The sequence below is a fragment of the Heteronotia binoei genome, chromosome 8 (genome assembly GCF_032191835.1).
Source record: "Heteronotia binoei isolate CCM8104 ecotype False Entrance Well chromosome 8, APGP_CSIRO_Hbin_v1, whole genome shotgun sequence".
NCBI classification, from domain to species: Eukaryota; Metazoa; Chordata; class Lepidosauria; order Squamata; family Gekkonidae; genus Heteronotia; species Heteronotia binoei.
The window spans coordinates 8,643,386-8,662,132 of NC_083230.1; the positions used below are offsets into that span (position 1 = coordinate 8,643,386).

Genomic DNA, 18,747 nt, shown 5'->3' on the forward strand with positions numbered 1-18,747 from the left:
CCGAACCCATGCTGAGTCTTCCTTAATAGCTTTTGTTCATCAATGTGCCTACTAATTATCTCTTTAAATAATGGTTTCCACCATTTCCCCTGGTATTGATGTCAGACTGACTGGCCTGTACTTTCCTGGATCTCCTCTGGAACCCTTTTTAAAGATGGGGTGACATTAGCACCAGTTCTCAGGAAAGGAGGCAGATTTTAAGGAAATATTACATTTAAAAAAACATTTTGTATTGTTCCTCTGCATTCAGATTCCAGCTGGCCCTTCTTTATAACACCCCTCCCACCTTCTAATCCAGATATAAGGGTTGCTGGATTTTCATTCTCGTTTGCATCTGATGAAGTGAGCTTTGATTCACTGAAGCTTATACCCTGGAAAAATTGCTGATCTTTAGTGCTACTGCTCAGTTTTTTCCTGCTATTACCTACTAACACAACTAACTACCTGAAACTCTTTAAGACATATAGAACTAGTAGATATTAGTTGGGATGTAGTATAAGTACGTTAATAAAAATTGTGTGTGGCATATTAGTAAATAACTTGATGCTTGCCATTTTTGTTATACAGAAGTACTCTATAGTATGTTTTAGTGTTGCTGTTTTGACAGGTGATTTCTGTGTTTTAGAATATCAGAGTACATGGTTTTATTCAGAGGGTGATTTGGGGATGATTTAGTTGGCTTTAATTTGTAAATTATACATTGCAGTCTTATATGTGCAAAATATGTATTTTTACATGTAATAATACTTAATGGGATTATAGCAAAGGAGAGTGTTTCTTAGACTATAGGACATATCAGGCTTTAAAGTAGAGACATTGAATTCATTTGTTAAAAGGACTAGATCTGACATAAGTGTTACTTTGATGGGCTGGGCTATGCATTCCATAAAATATAACACAAGGTACCAGAGATATAAACTATATCAGGATGTCAAACATACGGCCCACAGAGGGCTCCAATCATGCCCTCCAGCAACTGGCTGTCATCTGCTTCATTTTCCCTTGCCTGCTTTTTTCGGTTGTCATTTTGTGTTTCTTCCCAGATAAGCTAGAGCAGCAAAGCAGCCTTTCCCTCTCCCCCCTCCTTTTTCCCAAAGGGAGGAGGAGCAGTTTCAGCCAATGAGGGAACTTGGCTCTATAGCTCTGCTGGGTGATTAAGTTTGCCAGGCTCAATTAATCACTCTGCAGAGCTACTGAGACAAGCCTCTGTTCCTTCTAATTAATGGCTGAGGCTCCTCCCCCTCCTCGTGCCCAAGGAGGGAAAGAAAGAGCCAGAGCTTCCTTTGCCAGTCCCCACCATCAGAGCAACAAAGAGTGCTTTTAAGACCAGCAACGTTTTAGTGAAGGTATGAACATTTTGCCTTGCTACAGAGAGAGAGAGAGAGAGAAAGAGAGAGAATTTTGTTGGGCTTGTTATGGTTGTAACTGGGTTCCCCTCCTCTTTTTCACTATACTCATGGCCTCCAGTCTTTCTCAATAGGAAGGCATGCGAACTATTTAGAAAAGAAATATCAGCATTAGGCTGAGAGTGTACTCCACCCCAAGTTTATCCAGCAAATTTTCCTCAATTTTTCTTTCACATTTTCTTTTGATTGGGGGTCTTGAATTTCAACTTCCCAGACAGTAGCCTGACACAGCCCACTGTACATGGCTGTCTCTCTGTTCTTGTAGTTGTTTTGGGGGGAAAGCTGTATTTTTTTTTTTAGTTGTAGTGATTTTTCTGGGGGAAATTATGGCTTTGTAGACAAGCACATAGCCCTCAGTCTGTGCCATGGTGTCTTCACATGTTCTTTTTTTTTTTTTTTAACCAATTTATTGATAGCATATGGTTACAGAACTTAATTTCCCTTCGTTGCTTCAATACTAACCCATATGACTTTTCAATCCCCCCTCCCTCCAATATAGACTTCCCCGAGGTTATAGATTCTAATTCAATACTAAAGATACATCTGACTAATCAAAATTCGTTATATATATATTTCCCCCCCCTTCTTGCTTCTTCGTTTCCCCCCCCCCATTATTACTAAAAAATTGTCCAATGTCTTCTTACATTCGACTCTTTCTCTATGTATTCTTTAAACTTCCTCCACTCTTTTTTAAATATCTCCAAATCATAGTCTCTTAATGTTCTAGTTAATTTATCCATTTCACTCCACGATAGAACTTTCATAGTCCAATCCCATTTATCCGGTATTTTTTCTTGCTTCCAAAGCTGCGCATACAATGTCCTAGCAGCTGATAGCAGGTACCAAATTAGAGTCCTATCTTCCTTTGGATATTTTTCTAATTGTAATCCAAGCAAAAATGTCTCTGCAATTTTCTTAAAGTCGTAACCCAATATTTTGGAGATTTCTTGTTGTATCATCTTCCAATACTCTATGAATATATGAAAAAGATATTAAATGACCCAATAGAGAAAATTGAAGTAGAAGCAGCAATAAAAGCAATGAAAGAGGGTAAAGCCCCTGGGCCAGATGGATTCACATCAAAATTTTATAAAACTCTTAAGGATGAAATAACACCCAAACTGTTGAAACTGTTAAATACAATAAGAGAAGAAGGGAAGATCCCAAAGACATGGAGGGAAGCTGCAATTTCTTTGATTCCTAAGGAAGATAAAGACATCACAAATGTAAAGAATTATAGACCAATTTCATTGTTGAACAACGACTATAAAATTTACTCAAGAATCTTAGCAGAGCGATTGAAACAATATTTGATCAATTTTATAAATAAAGACCAAGCCGGATTTCTTCCTAAAAGACAAATAAAAGACAATGTGAGAGCTGTCATTAATGTTGTGGAATATTATGAGAAGCATCCAGAAAAGGAAGCGGCCTTATTTTTTGTTGACGCAGAGAAAGCCTTTGACAACTTGAACTGGTGCCTTCACATGTTCTTGACTAATAGGTGAAGCAACTTCTGTACAAAAGCTCACAGTGCCCAGCTGCTTCATGTTCCTCTGGGTCCTAGGCTCAAAGCATTGACCATGAGACGTCTGTAATGAATGCCAATGAATCAAAAGTAGGTTTGCAACTGACAGATGTGCACACCTGAACAGCACATATTCAAGACTGGTGCAGCACAGACATTGCCTGCAGTTTTTGATGCAATAATTCATAGCAAGAGGTGACATTTATCAGAGACTGTAAAACAAAATATTGCAAGCGTGCTAATATTTTAAGCATGTTTTATTTTAAGAAAAAAATCTTTAATTGTGTGTCTGTGCCCTTTATAAAGTTTATATGTCCGCTACCTGGCATTACATTTTATGATACACATGGCCCAGCCCGACAAGGTCTCATGTCAAATCTGGCCCTCATAACAAATGAGTTTGTCGCCCCTGAACTATATAGCAGGGGTGGTCAACGGTAGCTCTCCAGATTTTTTTTGCCTACAACTCCCAGGAGGATGCATTGTCCTAAGCTTCAGTATCAAATACAATTCAGGGGTCTCCTTCTAGTCTCCCTTTGAAATTCCTTTGTAAGAGCACTGCTGCTCTCAGGTCAGCGACTGAATGTTGTGGTTTCCCATGCTGGCTGGGGCTGATGGGAGTTGTAGGCAAAAAATATCTGGAGAGCTACCGTTGGCCACCCCTGCTATATGGAGATGATTTCAGCTGGCAATAACAGAATGATAATAGCAGGCTTGACTGGATTAGGTGTGATATGCAGAGGGCTAGTAGGGGTGGCGATACCAGCATTGCTAATGAGCTTGGAAGCAGGTCTCAATTCCATCCAGAAGGATTCAGACTCGGAGGATGCAAAGAATAAATGGACACAGGTCTGACTTTAGAAACCACAACATTCAGTCGCTGACCTGAGAGCAGCAGTGCTCTTACAAAGGAATTTCAAAGGGAGACTGGAAGGAGACCTCTGAATTGTATTTGATACTGAAGCTTGGGACAGTGCATCCTCCTGACCTGAACTGAGAGCTCGTTTTCCTGTGTTACCAATATTATCATTTGGCATCTGAAATCACTCCACTCTCCAAGATATAAGGACCAATCCAAGTGTTCTGATTCCTAATCAGAAAATCAAGAAAATAAATCCAGGTAGGAATAGAGAAATCCAGTCTTTTCTTTTAAACAACTTTTCAGAATAAGCCGAAATAATTTCCTCAGTTTACGTTGTGGCTGTCAGAAGAATCCGTCCACTCTTCCTCCCACCAAGAAAAAGAAGCTTATGCCTGGAATAACATATTGTTGGTCTTGAAACTGCCATCCTGGAACTCTCCTTCCTCCCCAAAGAAGAAGCAGCAGCCCCAGAGAAGGAAGACGCAGCTCTGTGTGTGTGAGAGAGAGAGACTTGTCTTTGTCTCTCTTCCACACAAAGCTGAAAGCAGAGAGAGGGAGGGAGGCAAGAAGCAGGAAGCGAAAAGCCACCGAGAGAGCTGGGGAAAAGCAAGTGACGGTGGGTCGGTAGCAGCAGCCCTGGAAAGGAAGCAGGAGGGTGAAGTTGCATGGGAGGATGCATCCCATGTTTGCTAGCCATGCTTTAAAGTAACTGTGGCGGAATTTATTTTGGGTTGGCCCTCTTTATGATCCTAACCATATTCTTTATGATCTTACGCATACTCTTTATGAAATTGGCAACAAGAGGCCTAAGCTTCTCAGCAATATTAAGCATTCATATTTCTCTAAACAGAAATAATTGCTCTCAGCTGCTCTAAGCTGTTGATCTCGGATGCAGTTATAGCATTTGGCCACCAGAGGCTCTGTCTTTCAGAAACATGGAAGCAAGCTATCTAAAAGCTGAAGTAGGTTACTGGGTACAAGGTCAACCACTATGGCAGCCGTTGGCATAAACCCAGCAACTAGGAGTAGGGAAATGGTTGCCTGAGGCGTTTCCAGCCATTATTGTTTACTGTTTATTTGGCTGCAAAATTATTCACTGCCGAATGACACAAGTAGCTGTGTGTATGAGGTCATTAATGCCTATATAAGCTGTGGATTTTTCTGCTCATACTGCTGATCTGGACCAGAGTGTAGCTAGACTGTTTGGTGTAGTGGTGTAGAGAGTCAGTTTGGTGTAGTGGTTAAGTGCGCGGACTCTTATCTGGGAGAACTGGGTTTGATTCCCCACTCCTCCACTTGCACCTGCTGGCATGGCCTTGGGTCAGCCATAGCTCTGGCAGAGGTTGTCCTTGAAAGGGCAGCTGCTGTGAGAGCCCTCTCCAGCCCCACCTACCTCACAGGGTGTCTGTTGTGGGGGAGGAAGGGAAAGGGCTCTGAGCCACTCTGAGACTCTTTGGAGTGGAGGGCGGGATATAAATCCAATATCTTCTTCATCTTCTTCTGTGTCAGATTATGCCGCACTAATTGGGATTTAGGATCTTGGACTGCTCTGCAGAGACAGTTACTTCTGCTGAACAGCCTAAGAAAGGAAACAGCCTTTGCTGATTTAAAGCATCTTCTGTTTGAGATCTCAAACATAGAGAAAATTCTCAGATTTATAATCTAGAGCATAGCATCTACTAGGGATTTGGGACTTAGATTGTAAATGGGAAAATGTAGACTAATAGGGCTAAGTCCTGTTGGGGCTTCCATTTTTCAGTATGCTGTCTGCTTTTTTGTACTTTATACTTTATGTTCTAAACCTGTAACTGTTTTCTGTCTTGTTCGCTACCCATGTATTTTAAGCCTTCTAAAGCCTTCTAAAGGAGTCTTAAGTCTACAGGAGCAATTATACTAATGCAATCTCTTGTTTTGCCTTTCTAACTGTATTTGAAGCCTTCTGTGCAAAGGAGAAACTTGGAGTCTAATAAACTGATAACTGTTTTTTTTACACATGGAGTCTAAGAAAGTTTATCTACAAGGTCTTAAAACTTATTAGTAAGTATGTATTAGCCTTCTGATACCTGCAGGTTGTTTTGATAACTGCAGGTTTAGATTTTGGTGTTTTATATTGTTGGGGGTACAATAGAAATCCCCCAACAGTAACCACCTATCTATTTCACTTTGAGAGATGCTGAATTCAGTTAGAATATGTACTATCATTTAAAGAAATTGGGGGGGGGGGGGGGATTGCTACAACAAGATGTATAACAAGATATGTTAAGATGGACATGATCACAGTGGTTTCTGCAGCTGTAATTCTTTTTTTGTGCTTTTTAAGTCAGATAATTTGAAGCACCCTACAATGGTTTGGGAACTGAAGGCTAATCAGATGCCTAATACAGTGCAGAAACTTCTGTTGGTGGTGGATAAGAGAACATCAGGGATGAATGAATCTTTGGAATTATTGAAGTGTAACGAGAACCTCCCATCTTCTCCTGGATATGCATCTTGTGATGAGCACATGGAGCTGGGTAAAATCTTTTTTACTATCAAAGTCATCCAAGAGTGTGTGTGTATCATGCAGGGGATTTACAATAGATGTCAGTAGGCACTGCATATGGAATCAAAATCATACAAATTCCCTTGTTTATATAGAGAATACAGAGACTGTGGCTGATTCTTAGTTAAAACTAGTTGGAATTATTCTAGTGCTTTTTTATGCTCTTTTGTACAGCTGATCCCTGTACTATAGAAATTCTCTTCAACTTGCCTAGTTTAGTTTCATAGTTCCTTTCATCATAGTCCATCTTTTAAAAATGGTGTTACTGGAGACCTACAACTAGCATTATAACTATTGCAGTGTATTTACAAGTACGTAGTGGGAGTTTAGCCACAGTTGGTAGATACCTTGCACAAAGTGATACTTCTGGATTTCCCCATTTTAGAAAACTGTACATGGCATTGAAAAGCATGACATTGTCATGAAACTTCAAGCCCAAACCACCAAACGAGGGCAGGAGTCTGGGAAGAAGTGGGGCTTGCCAAAGTAACTAAAAAAAAAAACCTTTAAAAGACTGAAGTCTCACACTTGGAGTAAAGACTCACACTTGGAGTAAAGCCATCACCAGTCCCCTTCTATCTAGACAGCCAGAGACCAAGGGACGAACTCTCAGGTCCTCCTAAAACTAAAATCTAGAAAGTTGTCTTTGCAGGGTAGGAAGAAGAAGAAGAGTTAGATTTATACCAAGCCCTTCACTCAGAGTCTCAGAGAGGCTTACAATCTCGTTTCCTTCCTCTCCTCACAACAGACACCCTGTGAAGTAGGTGGGGCTTAGAGAGCTCTTTGAGAACTGCTCTTGAAAGAGCAGCTCTGAGAGAACTGTGACTAACCCAGGGTCACCCAACTAGCTGCATGTGGAGTAGAGAATCAAACCATTTTATCCCCTTTCTCTCTCCATTCCCATCACAGCTCAATGAAAGCTGCTGTTTCCCCACTCCCATATCCTCCCAGCTTGCATTTTTCTTTCTTCAACCTCTCAGTTTTGCTCTGCAAACTGCTCATGGATTTAGTGGCAAGGTCACATGAGCCTTTCACAGTCCCTGCAATTCACTAAGGTCTAGGAGGAGGCCAGGCTGGGAAACTGACACCCCGTCCCCATGCATCCAAGAAGGGGAAGTGCTGTGAAGGTGTAGTCTTCTTTTAATGGGCTTGGAGCTGGTTCCTGGGCCTCGCTTTTACATTCTGTCATCTGAGTGCCTTGGTGCACATGGGGAAATCATGTTTCCCCAGGGGGCCGCAGATGATATTCAGGGCGGGGGCAGCAGTCAACGTGACAAAGGCTTGAGCCAGAGGAATGTGTTTGACTTCTTGTGCATTTCTTTGCAGATGATCTTCCTGAACTGCAGGCTGTTCATACTGATTCTACCCATCCTGCACTTTTTCAACTGAGCACAGATGTTTCACATCAGGAATATTCAAGGCCTTCATGGAATCAACATACCTCAAGCAGCAATTCGGAAAGTGCTTATGAAAACGGAGTGAATTGGTTGGCAGAACTAGCAAATATCGCTACTAGTCCACAAAGTCCTCTTATGCAGTGCTCCTTTTATAACAGGTACGATAGGAACCTATTCATCTGTGAACTGGAAGGATTGTTTCAAAACCAACAACTTGTTTTTTATCCCGGCGTAGTGAACTGTCCCTTTTTCTTCTTGGTGATGATCACTTTCCTGTATGACAGCAGAAACATCTTTGTGTGAATGGTTGCCTATAGCTGATGTGGCTATTTATCCCTGGTACAGTTAAATGTGATTCCGTCATCACAGAGCGCTTATGGATGTTTATTTGCAGTGCTGCAATGAGAGCCACGAGATGATCAACTTGGTTGAATAGAAAGCTTGTACCAAGATTGGCATGAGATTTTAAATTTAGTGTATCTCATGTTACTCAGTTCTCTTAAAGGTTTGATTTCCTAATTTCGCAATGAAAAAACTGGCATAAACATACAAGCTCTTTGCATGGGAAGGCTGCTGGAGTCTGGTGGGTCCTCTTTTCCCACCCCACCTACTTGAAACGTTGCATGTAGAACAGCAGCCCGCTTCTTTATAAAAAAAAATTAGCACCTGATTTTTCTGTCACCTAATTCTGCTTATTTTAAAATTCTTCCTTAGATCATCACCGGTTCATCTAATAGCTACAAGCAAAAGTTTACATTCCTATGCACGTCCTCCACCAGCGTCCTCTGAGAATGATTCTGGTTTCCCCAAGCATCACTTAGATGAAACACCAGTCAGACATGAAAGGGTAAGTTATATTTATTGAACTAGGAGAAGACCAGAGAAAAACTTCTTGGAAACAGGATGTCAAGCCCCGAGGTTCCCAATAATGAAGTCCTTTGATTTGTTTCAAATAGATTGGTTTATTCAGGAATTCAAAGCTGCTACACGGAACATGGTCTGTGGAAATACTGAGATACCAGAGGTTACATGCTTTCTATATAGGGTATAATAAACGGTTACAAAAGGCCTCTAAGGTTTAGAGATTAAAGCAGTGACTATCTTTCTTACTACAAAAGCATTCTCACACTACATTGTGAACAGATAAGGACGCCTGTGAATTTAGGGAGTACATCCTTGAAACACAGTAGGCCTTTTCCAGTACCATAAACATTCTTCTGCCAGATGGCGATGCCTACGTGTTCTCTAGGTTGCAAATAATGGAGAAGGGTCAAAGTATTAACCTGACATTTGGCCAGCCATCTCTAAGAAAAGGACGGGGCTTGAAACAGTAATAGTTTTATTTTGTAAGCTACTCATTTTGTTTCCTGTCCAGCAGAGAACAATTAAATGGACAGGGCAAGTAGATGAAAAAGAAAGGAAAACTCTGGATTAAAAAAAAAATCTCAAAAATTGTTGCTGTCAGTAAAGAGTTTGTATTCTTATTCCTAAGCCAATCAAAGCATACTTCATAAATGCTTGGGAAAGAGCTTGATCTCTTGCTGGAAGCTTTCCAAGACTTCTTAGTTTCCTATGTGCTACTGCCCTATGTTTTTCTGATTACCCTGGTTGTGTTCCAAATGCCATTCTTAACAGCTGCCTTTCCATGCTGTAAAAGATGGAATATGGTCCTGTAGGGTTGGGTTGATGGGTGAAGTAGCCCATTAATGTTTCTCATGCTTAAATATAAAAGAGAGGGGGATGGTTGGGCCAGAAGTGATGTGACTATGACATAACAGATAAGAGATGTACTGTTACAGATACGTGGGGAAAGATGCCGGCACGGTTATGTAAAAGACAGAAAACTCTTAAGGAGCCTCCCCTTGCAAAGAACAGTATGGACAAGCATTTGTATGGTCTTTCCTATAAATGTTAATTCAAGACACTAGCTCCATATTAATTCAAAACCATTGTTCTTGTTTTCTACATAGACAAGTAGTGAATCAGAGTCTGGCATCTTCTGTATGTCTTCACTGTCGGATGATGATGATCTAGGATGGTGCCATTCTTGGCCTCCAACTGTTTGGCACTGTTTCCTTAAGGGTAAAATACCTTTCATTTTGTGGTGACGGTTTAATAATCAGCTTAATCTTTTATATGACTCTAAATAACCTTTTTTAAACCATCAGGCACACGTTTATGCTTCCACAAACGACGCAGTAAGGAATGGCAGGATGTTGAAGAGTTTGCTAGGTCTGCAGGATTTGAAAATGAAGCTGATGTTTCAGTGGGTGCTTACAAAGTAAGCTTTTCACATTCTTGTGCAATAGATACTATAAAAATGATGTTTTCAGTTGTTGCATTACTTAATTTGCAGAAGGCACATGTTCAGATTCTCAGTATTTATTTGTGGAGTCATTCAGAATGCTTTCAGCTTCACTGTTTTCTGCAATGCCTCTTGAGGCCAATGATCCACAGACTGGCTGTATTATGGCTATTGATAGGGTTGAATCTGAATTTCTCTGTTAATTTTAACCTGTGGAGGTTCCTAATTCCTTTTGACCTGTGTAACCTTTTTACCACATGTGGACAAGGGTGACCCAATAGATGTTGTTTACCTAGACTTCCAGAAAGCTTTCAATAAAGTTCCTCATCAAAGGCTCCTAAGTAAACTCAGCAGTCATGGGATAAGAGAACAAGTCATCTTGTGGATTAAAAACTAATTAACAGGAATCAGAGTGAGTATAAATGGACAGTTTTAACAGTGGAAGGTGGTAAGCAGTGGGGTACTACAGGGCTTGATTAGGGATGGGCATGGACTGGACCATAGATCTGATTTTTGCATGGACTTGGGGGGAGGTAGCTTTGTGATCCCTTTGCCTAGTTCATATATTTCCCCTTCTGACCACGTTTTGATTTTTGGCGGTCTGTTGGGGCAGTCTGTGGGCCAGACAACCTGGTGCTGAGACATTAATTGTCAAGGCAACCAGGAGGGGTGTTCTTCTACAGCCCTTCTGCAGTTGCGAAGGGAGTGGTTGAGTGAACTGAAGTCATTTAAAGTTTAAATGCTGGGGGCCATTTGACACAATCCTCCCCTTTTGCACGTGAACCCTGGGATCTCCTCCTTCTCCAAAGCCAATCTGCACACAACCTGGAGGGCAGCTAGAGGGTTATCCCCAGGGAAGTCCACTGTGAATTTGATGGCTCTAGCTTGCAGGAGGTCCGTTTGACACACTCTTGAATCAGCACTTTCCTAAGGGCACCTGCTTTGGCAGCCATAACTCAACCCCCCTAAATTCAACCTTCCACAAATGTGGGCAGGTAGAGGACAGTCAGATGGAGACTTGCTGCAAGTTTGGTGTTTCTAGTACACGGGGGGGGGGGCATTTTACTGCATTTGGAAGTCACCAACCTAATGAACAATGGGCCAATCAGTTAAATGAGAAGGTCTGCGGTGGACCATGAAAACTCATGGATCCAACATGAAAACCCATGGACCATGAACTCATACAAACCTCCATTTTTTTGTCCATGCCCATCCCTAGGATCAGTACTAGGTCTATGCTTTTTAATTTGTTTATTAATGATTTGGAGTTGGGAGTAAGCAGTGAAGTAGCTAAGTTTGCGGATGACACTAAGTTGTTCAGAGTGGTGAGAACAAGGGATTGTGAGGCACTACGTAGGGAGCTGCTGAGACTGGGCGAGTGGGCATCAATATGGCAAATTCAGGTTCAATGTGGGCAAGTGCTAAATAATGCACATTGGAGCCAGAAATCCTAACTGTAAATACATGTTGATGGGGTCTGAATTAGCAGAGACTGACCAGGGAGAGATCTTGGAATCATGATATATAACTCACTGAAAATGTCAACTCAATGTGCGATGGAAAATTAAAAGGCAAATTCTGTGCTGGGGATTATTAGGAAGGGAACTGAAAATCATAATTCCCCTGTGCAATTATTGGTGCAGCCTCATTTGGAAATACTGTGTACCGTTCCAGTCAGCACACCTTAAAAAAGATATTATAGCACTGGAAAAAGTGCAGGAAAAGGGCCATTAAGATGGGATGGAACACTTTCCCTATGAAGAGAGGTTAAAGAGGTTAGGGATTTTAGTTTGTAGAAATGACAATTGAGGGGTGACATTTACAAAATTATGCACAGGATAGAAAAGGCAGAGGAGATTCTTTTTTCCCTTTCATACAATACAAGAACTCATGGGCACTCAATGAAATTAATGAGTAGTAGGTTTAAAACAGGTAAAAGGGCAATTAACATCTGGATTCACTGCTGCAGTAGGTGGTGGAGGCTACAAGCATAGACAGCTTCTGGAGGGGTTTGAATAAACATATGGAGCAGAGGCCCATCACTTGCTATTAACACTATGTCTGGGCCAGTGATGCTCTGTGTTCTTGGTGCTTGGGGGGGGAGGGCAACAGTGGGAGGGTTTCTGGAGTTCCAGCCCCGCTGGAAGACTTCCTGATGATATCTGGTTTTTGGCCTCTGTGTTACACAGTGTTAGACTGAATGGGCCATTGGCCTGATCCAACATGGTTTCTCTTATGTTCTAAAACTGGAGACATGGAGTCATATATTTCATGGGAGCTTTCAGGAAAATGGGGAGATATGAATTGGAGGTTCCAGGCTGTCAAAGGGTACTTAATATCTGAATTGTGTTAATGGTCCGTGATTGCATATAATGTAAAAGACAATACAAAAAGAGACATCTTTGGCTTCTAGCCTGACATGGTCCTGTAGCTGTGGTCACTTTGATTTTTCCCAGAAAGGTTTCTTTGGAGGCATTTGCTGTAGTTGTCTGAAGATCCTCTGCTTATTGTGTTCACCGCTGCAAGGTTCTCTGAGACACAAAACACAGCAGCTGTTCCACATGTTCTTTGTGTGCTTTATAGAACTTGCTCACAGTGTTACATGTGCAGTCTATCAGGCTGGAAGGCAGGAGTGTGCAGATAAGTGGGGGGGGGGGGGCGGGGAGGCTGGCAACAAGCTTAAAAAAGCCATTTTACAAAGCTGAACAAACAGGACCTCTCCCAGAGATAGACTGTGTGTATATATACAAGTGTGGGAAAGCATACTATGTACAGACACCATAGTGATGTGCTGTATTTTCTCAGGTGAGAAAGATAGCTTTTTGATGCACATAGGAGTCCCAGGAGGAGGAGGAAGAGGTGTGCAGATGAGGTTTGCTACTCAAGTGCTCATGGTAGTGGTGGAAAGAGTTCATACAAGCTGAAAATAGTATGGTTGTACTTCTAATAGGAAAGTTCTGCTTCAAGAGTCATTGTTTCATGTGCAGTCATGTACTGGTAGTCTGTATCTAAGTGAAAGTGGGCCAAAATAGTGAAAACACAGTATCTGAGCCTGAAGTTTTGGAGACGAGATTCCTCACCTCTCCCCCCCCCTCCCCTTTGTAATAGAGTTATGCTTTCTGGTCCACTTTCAGTTTGCTAGAAACCATCAGATTTTGTCACCATTTGTAGCATAAGTTTGCATGTTTCTTCAGTGCCTAACACACACATTTTACAGGGATATGGTTCTGAAGGTTTGAAGTTGATCTCGCATGAAGAAAGTATTTCATTTGGTGAGTCAGTACTGAAATTGACTTTTGATCCGGGCACAGCAGCAGATGGCTTGCTTACTGTGGAGTGCCGATTAGATCACCCTTTCTATGTTAAAAATAAAGGTAAGAACATTTTTGTCTCATATCAGCTATCCTTTATAATGCTTGATCAGGAACTGGAAAACCACTGTACAGTCTGTTTCAGCTATCCAAGGGAAAATCCTCTTATTGTTATAATCCACAGCATGCTTGCTACCTTCACCTTCCTGTTCTTTCTTTTTTTAAAAATCTTGTGTTATTAATTAGTGACTCATCATAACAAAATAGGAGTCAAGTTGCACCTTTAAGACCAGCTTAATTTTATTCAGAACATAAGCTTTCATGTGCTCTAAGCACACTTCATCAGACAAGGAATCCAGTACAGGGAGCAGAGCCACACATAGCTGGTAGGCGGTGGCTCAGAATGCAAAATGGTACAAATTTAAGATCCAGTGACAGAATAGTAAATTATCTGGTAGGCAGTGGTTTAGAATGGTACAAATGTTAAGATCCAGTGACAGAATAATAAAATTAACAAATTGAGCAAACCTTTGATCTGAGTAGCATGAGCATGCAAAAGCAATAAAATAGTAATATGTCACAATGACTCTATTGTTATAAGCCTGAGCCATCCAACTAATTTACCTTTATCTTGTAACATATAGTTTGCCATTAGGAGAAAAATACATTAAAATATAGTGGGAGATGGGTTCAGTATATGTAATGGGATAAACAACCAATATCCCTGTTTTGAGTATGTCAATACAGTTGAAAGAGAAATATATTGGATAATGATGTTTTTGTCCTCCTAATTTACTTTTTAACTAGTAAACATCATTCTAGTTTGCCATAGAAAAAAAAGAATACAATAAAATATAATGGAAATGGATTAAGTAAATGTAATGAGATAAACAGCTAGTACGTCAATATAAAAAATTATGCTGATACACTATTCTAAAAGAGAAATACATTGGAATACTGTGGATGTGTAACTATACTCAGTGAAAGTGGGTTTAGCATCTATAATTAAATAAAGAACCAATATCCCTGTTCAGTCCTGGGGAGGTGTTTGTTCCAAGAGTCATAATAATTTGTAATTCAGCAATTTCTCTCTCCATTCTGTTCTTGAAGTTCCTTTGCAGTAAAACAGCTACTTTGAGGTCACCCATTGAATGCTCAGGAAGGTTAAAGTGTTCCCCCACAGGTTTCTCAGTTCTGTAATTCCTGATGTCAGATTTGTGTCCATTTATCCTTTGGCGTAGGGTTTGTCCTGTTTGCCCTATGTACAGAACTGAAGGGCATTGTTGGCATTTAATGGCATATATAATGTTGGAAGATGAGCAAGTGAATGAGCCTGAGATGGTATAGTTAATGCTGTTAGGTTCAGTGATTGTGTTGTCTGGGTGTCTGTGGCAGCAAAGTTGGCACTTGGGTTTATTGCAAGCTCTTGTACCAGTGTCCATGCTCAAATGAGATGTTATATTGTTGTGGATGAGGAGTTGTTTGAGATTAGGGGACTGTCTGTGTGCAAGAAAAGGTTCACTCCCCAGTACTTTTGAAAGAGAGCTGTCACTATCCAATAGAGGTTGTAAGTTGAAGAAGATGATGATATTGGATTTATATCCCGCCCTCCACTCCGAATCTCAGCATCTCAGAGTGGCTCACAATCTCCTTTATCTTCCTCCCCTACAACAGACACCCTGTGAGGTAGGTGGGGCTGAGAGGACTCTCACAGCAGCTGCCCTTTCAAGGACAACCTCTGCCAGAGCTATGGCTGACTCAAGGCCATTCCAGCAGGTGCAAGTGGAGGAGTGGGGAATCAAACCCAGTTCTCCCAGATAAGAGTCCACACACTTAACCACTACACCAAAATGGTTATTGATGATACATTGAACTGTTTTCAGTTGAGAGTTGTGCATGACCACTAGTGGTGTTCTGTTATTGTCTTTTGTGGGTCTGTCTTGTAACAAGTTTTCTCTGGGTATCATTCTGGCTTTATTAATCTGTTTCCTGACTTCATCAGGTGGTACTGTAGTTCCAAAAAGGTTTGTTGTAGATCCCTCAGGTGAGAATCTCTGTCAGCAGGACTGGAGCAAATGCGACTGTAGCATGGAGCCTGGCTGTATACAATGGATCGTTTGGTATGTTTGGGATGGTAGCTGGAGGCATGCAGATATGTTTGTCGGTCAGTAGGTTTCTGATAAAAGGTAGTGTCTATGCATCCATTGTGTATTTTAACAGTGGTGTCCAGAAAATGTATTTCTTGCGTAGACTGGTTCATTGTCAGGTTGATGGTGGGGTGAAAGTCATTGAATGTTTGGTGGAATGTATCCAGGGCTTCTTTACCATGTGTCCAGACCATAAACATGTTATCAACGTAATGCAGGTATAACGTAGGTAGTAGGAGTGGGTGGGAGTCTAGGAAGCATTGCTCCAAGTCAGCCATAAAGATGTTAGCATATTGTGGGGCCATGAGGATGCCCATGGGTGTACCATTGATCTGTAGAAAAAGTTCATTGCCAAATCTGAAGTAGATATGGATGAGAACAAAATGGCACAGTTTGGTGGCAAAGTCAACTGTGTTTTTATCAGAGATTATATTACTTACAGTTTGTAATCCATCTTGGTATGGGATGTTGGTATATAAAGATTCCACATCCATGGTGGCTTAGATAGTGTTCTTTGGAAGGTTGTTCAAAGATTGTATTTTCCTCAGAAAATCTGTAGTATCACAAACATAACTGGGAGCAGTGGTGGCATAGAATAGAGTCCATATATCCAGATACCCCCCTCAGTGATGGTGCCTATCCCTGACACAATGAGACATCCTGGGTTGCCTGGTTTGTGTATTTTGGGTAGAAGACAAAAAGTACTTGGTTGAGGTTCCTAGGATGTGTCTGACAGGATCCGTTCCTGAATACTCCGTGGTAATTCCTTTGTAATCTTGTTTAGTTCTTTTTTATATTTTTGCGTAGGGTCTGAGTCCAGTGGTTTGTAAAATGAAGTATTTGAGAGTTGTCTTTGAGCCTCCTTGATGTAGTCTGATGTGTTCATGATGATAGCAGCTCCTCCTTTGTCTGCCTCTTTAATTGTAATATCCATATTGTTCCTGAGACTGTCTATGGCCTTCCTTTCAGCATAGTTGAGATTCTGCTGTGCGCGGTGTTGTTTGTTGATCACATCAGTTTGAACTCTCTGGCGAAAGCACTCAACGTAGTGATCCAGTGTAGCATTGTGACCTTTGGGAGGAGTCCATGTGGAGTTTTTTTTCTTGTAATGTTGTGGCAAGTATTTTGTTCATTGTTGGGTTGGAGGGATGGCAAATGTTCTCCAGTTGAGTGTGTGATATGTTGTGAAGATGTGGTATGTTCTTCCTTGTTCTGTTCATGTGTATGCTGAAAAGATTCCTTTAGGCGAAGACGGTGGAAAAAGGTTTCCAGGTCCCCACAGAGCTGAATCTTCTGTGTGGATTTGGTGGGGCAGAATGAAAGTCCACGTGAAAGAACAGACTCCTCTGAAGGGCTGAGTCTGTGTTGTGACAGTTAACAATATTATTGGAGGAGTCCTTGTAGTTGTGTTTAGCAGTCTGCAGGTTAGAGAGTTTTTTATTTTTTCGTTGTTTCAGCAGTTCCAGTTGGGAGTGGTAGATGGCTTGTCTTTTTTTGTGGAAATGATGCCAAGTAGGTTGATTCCTTCTTGTAATGTCCAGTTCAGAGAGTTTGTCATTGGATCTTAAATTTGTATCATTTTGCATTCTGAGCCGCTGCCTACCAGCTATGTGTGGCTCTGCTCACTGTACCGGATTCCTCGTCTGATGAAATGTGCTGAGAGCACACGAAAGCTTACGTTCGGAATAAAACGTAAGTTGGTCTTAAAGGTGCAACTTGACTCCTGTTTTGTTCTACTACTTCAGACCAACACGGCTGCCCACTTGGATTTATCATAACAAGTAAGACGTGCTTTCCAGCTCTTCTAGGTTTTTTAAATCACTGAAATAGTCTGAAGCATGTTTTTTGTTTGTACCAAACCTGTCAAGTCTCCAAAGAAATACATATCCTGGGACCAAGACTTCGATGACAAAAATCCCAAAGCTTGAAAGTTGTCGTAGATATATGAATACATGAGGCAGTATAATGTGTAGAATGAAATGTCATCATTATAGATGCATTTGCTCCAACTAATGGGTATTGTGTTTAAGTGTTAGAGAAATCAGTAAATCATAAGTAGCTATTAACCTGGCCCATGGATTTCAGTCAGCTCCAAGAAAGACCAACTGTGGCTGGATTGGGGTAGTGAAAAAACCCTTAATTTTTTAATTGAACTGTTTCCTTGGGCTACCTTGGGTTATTCATTCAGGTTAACAAAATGGGCTTTCCAAAGCATTTACAATCAGAGTGAGAAACAGACATAGTTTTGCCTTATTTTAGAGAAAACATTGATCTTGTAAAGCTTCTTCTTTCCTTCCTCCTCTTCTGTACATGTTGGGCCTTTTAGATCATGAACCTTCAGGTGGGACCTCTTTGTGTAGTTCCAGTTCCTAATGCCTAGCTGTAGATGTTATATATGCTGTATTACTATATCAAATAGTTAAAAGTGTCTCATCTCCATGCCAGTCACAAATGTAAGAAAGCCAAGTCACCCACAGAGTAGATAGGGGTCTGTACATACTTGATAGTCCCCAGATATGGAGGAAGCAACCTGAACTAACCCCCCCCCCCTTTTAGCCTGGCAAAGACAGGGGCATGTAATGTTGAGAGTTAGGAAAACAGAAATAGATGGGGAAATCCTTATGAACCTAAAAGTATCATGGAGGTTGGGAATGTATTTATTTAGATATTTAAAACCTGCTTTCTCCACAATGGGGACCCAAAGTGGCCTATGTTTGCCCCTCTGCAGTGCTATTGTCATGGTAATGATTCTGTGAGATAGGATAGGCTCAGAGAGAATGAGAGACTGAAGCAAGCGAGGTGGGGAGTGAATTGAAAGGAAAACTTAAAAACGGTTCAACCCCCTCATCTTCTGTTCTGAATGGGCTCCCAACTCATGAACAATAATGTGAATGACCAAGCTCCACTTCTGGCTAAAATCTGTTTCAGATTTAATTTTATAAAACTGCTTATGCGCATAATTTGCTAAAAGTTGAGGGTATGTGTAACAAAATACGAGAGGCTGGCTAATTAAACTGTTCATTATTTCCCCCCCCCCCCGCCCCCTTTTTCTCATGCAGGTTGGTCATCTTTTTATCCAAGCCTGACTGTGGTTCAGCATGGCATTCCATGTTGTGAAATGCATACTGGAGATATATGTCTACCTCCTGGTCACCCTGATGCCATTAACTTTGATGATTCAGGTGTTTTTGATACATTCAAAAGGTAACTTCTTTGTTTTTATAAATTAAATCCAGGCTAGCGCTGGAA

The 18,747-nt window shown here is 41.1% G+C and overlaps 1 protein-coding gene across 2 annotated transcripts in view; it reads left to right on the forward strand.

Moving 5' to 3' along the window:
• HBP1 (HMG-box transcription factor 1) overlaps nt 1–18,747 on the forward strand; it is a 41,932-nt gene that overhangs the window by 8,095 nt on the left and 15,090 nt on the right. For both annotated transcript variants that reach the window (XM_060244725.1, XM_060244726.1), the window contains exons 2-8: nt 6,117–6,309; nt 7,665–7,893; nt 8,450–8,582; nt 9,706–9,817; nt 9,904–10,016; nt 13,258–13,414; nt 18,558–18,702. In XM_060244725.1, the coding sequence (XP_060100708.1) occupies nt 6,117–6,309; nt 7,665–7,893; nt 8,450–8,582; nt 9,706–9,817; nt 9,904–10,016; nt 13,258–13,414; nt 18,558–18,702 (1,082 nt within the window). The remainder of the gene's footprint in view (nt 1–6,116; nt 6,310–7,664; nt 7,894–8,449; nt 8,583–9,705; nt 9,818–9,903; nt 10,017–13,257; nt 13,415–18,557; nt 18,703–18,747) is intronic.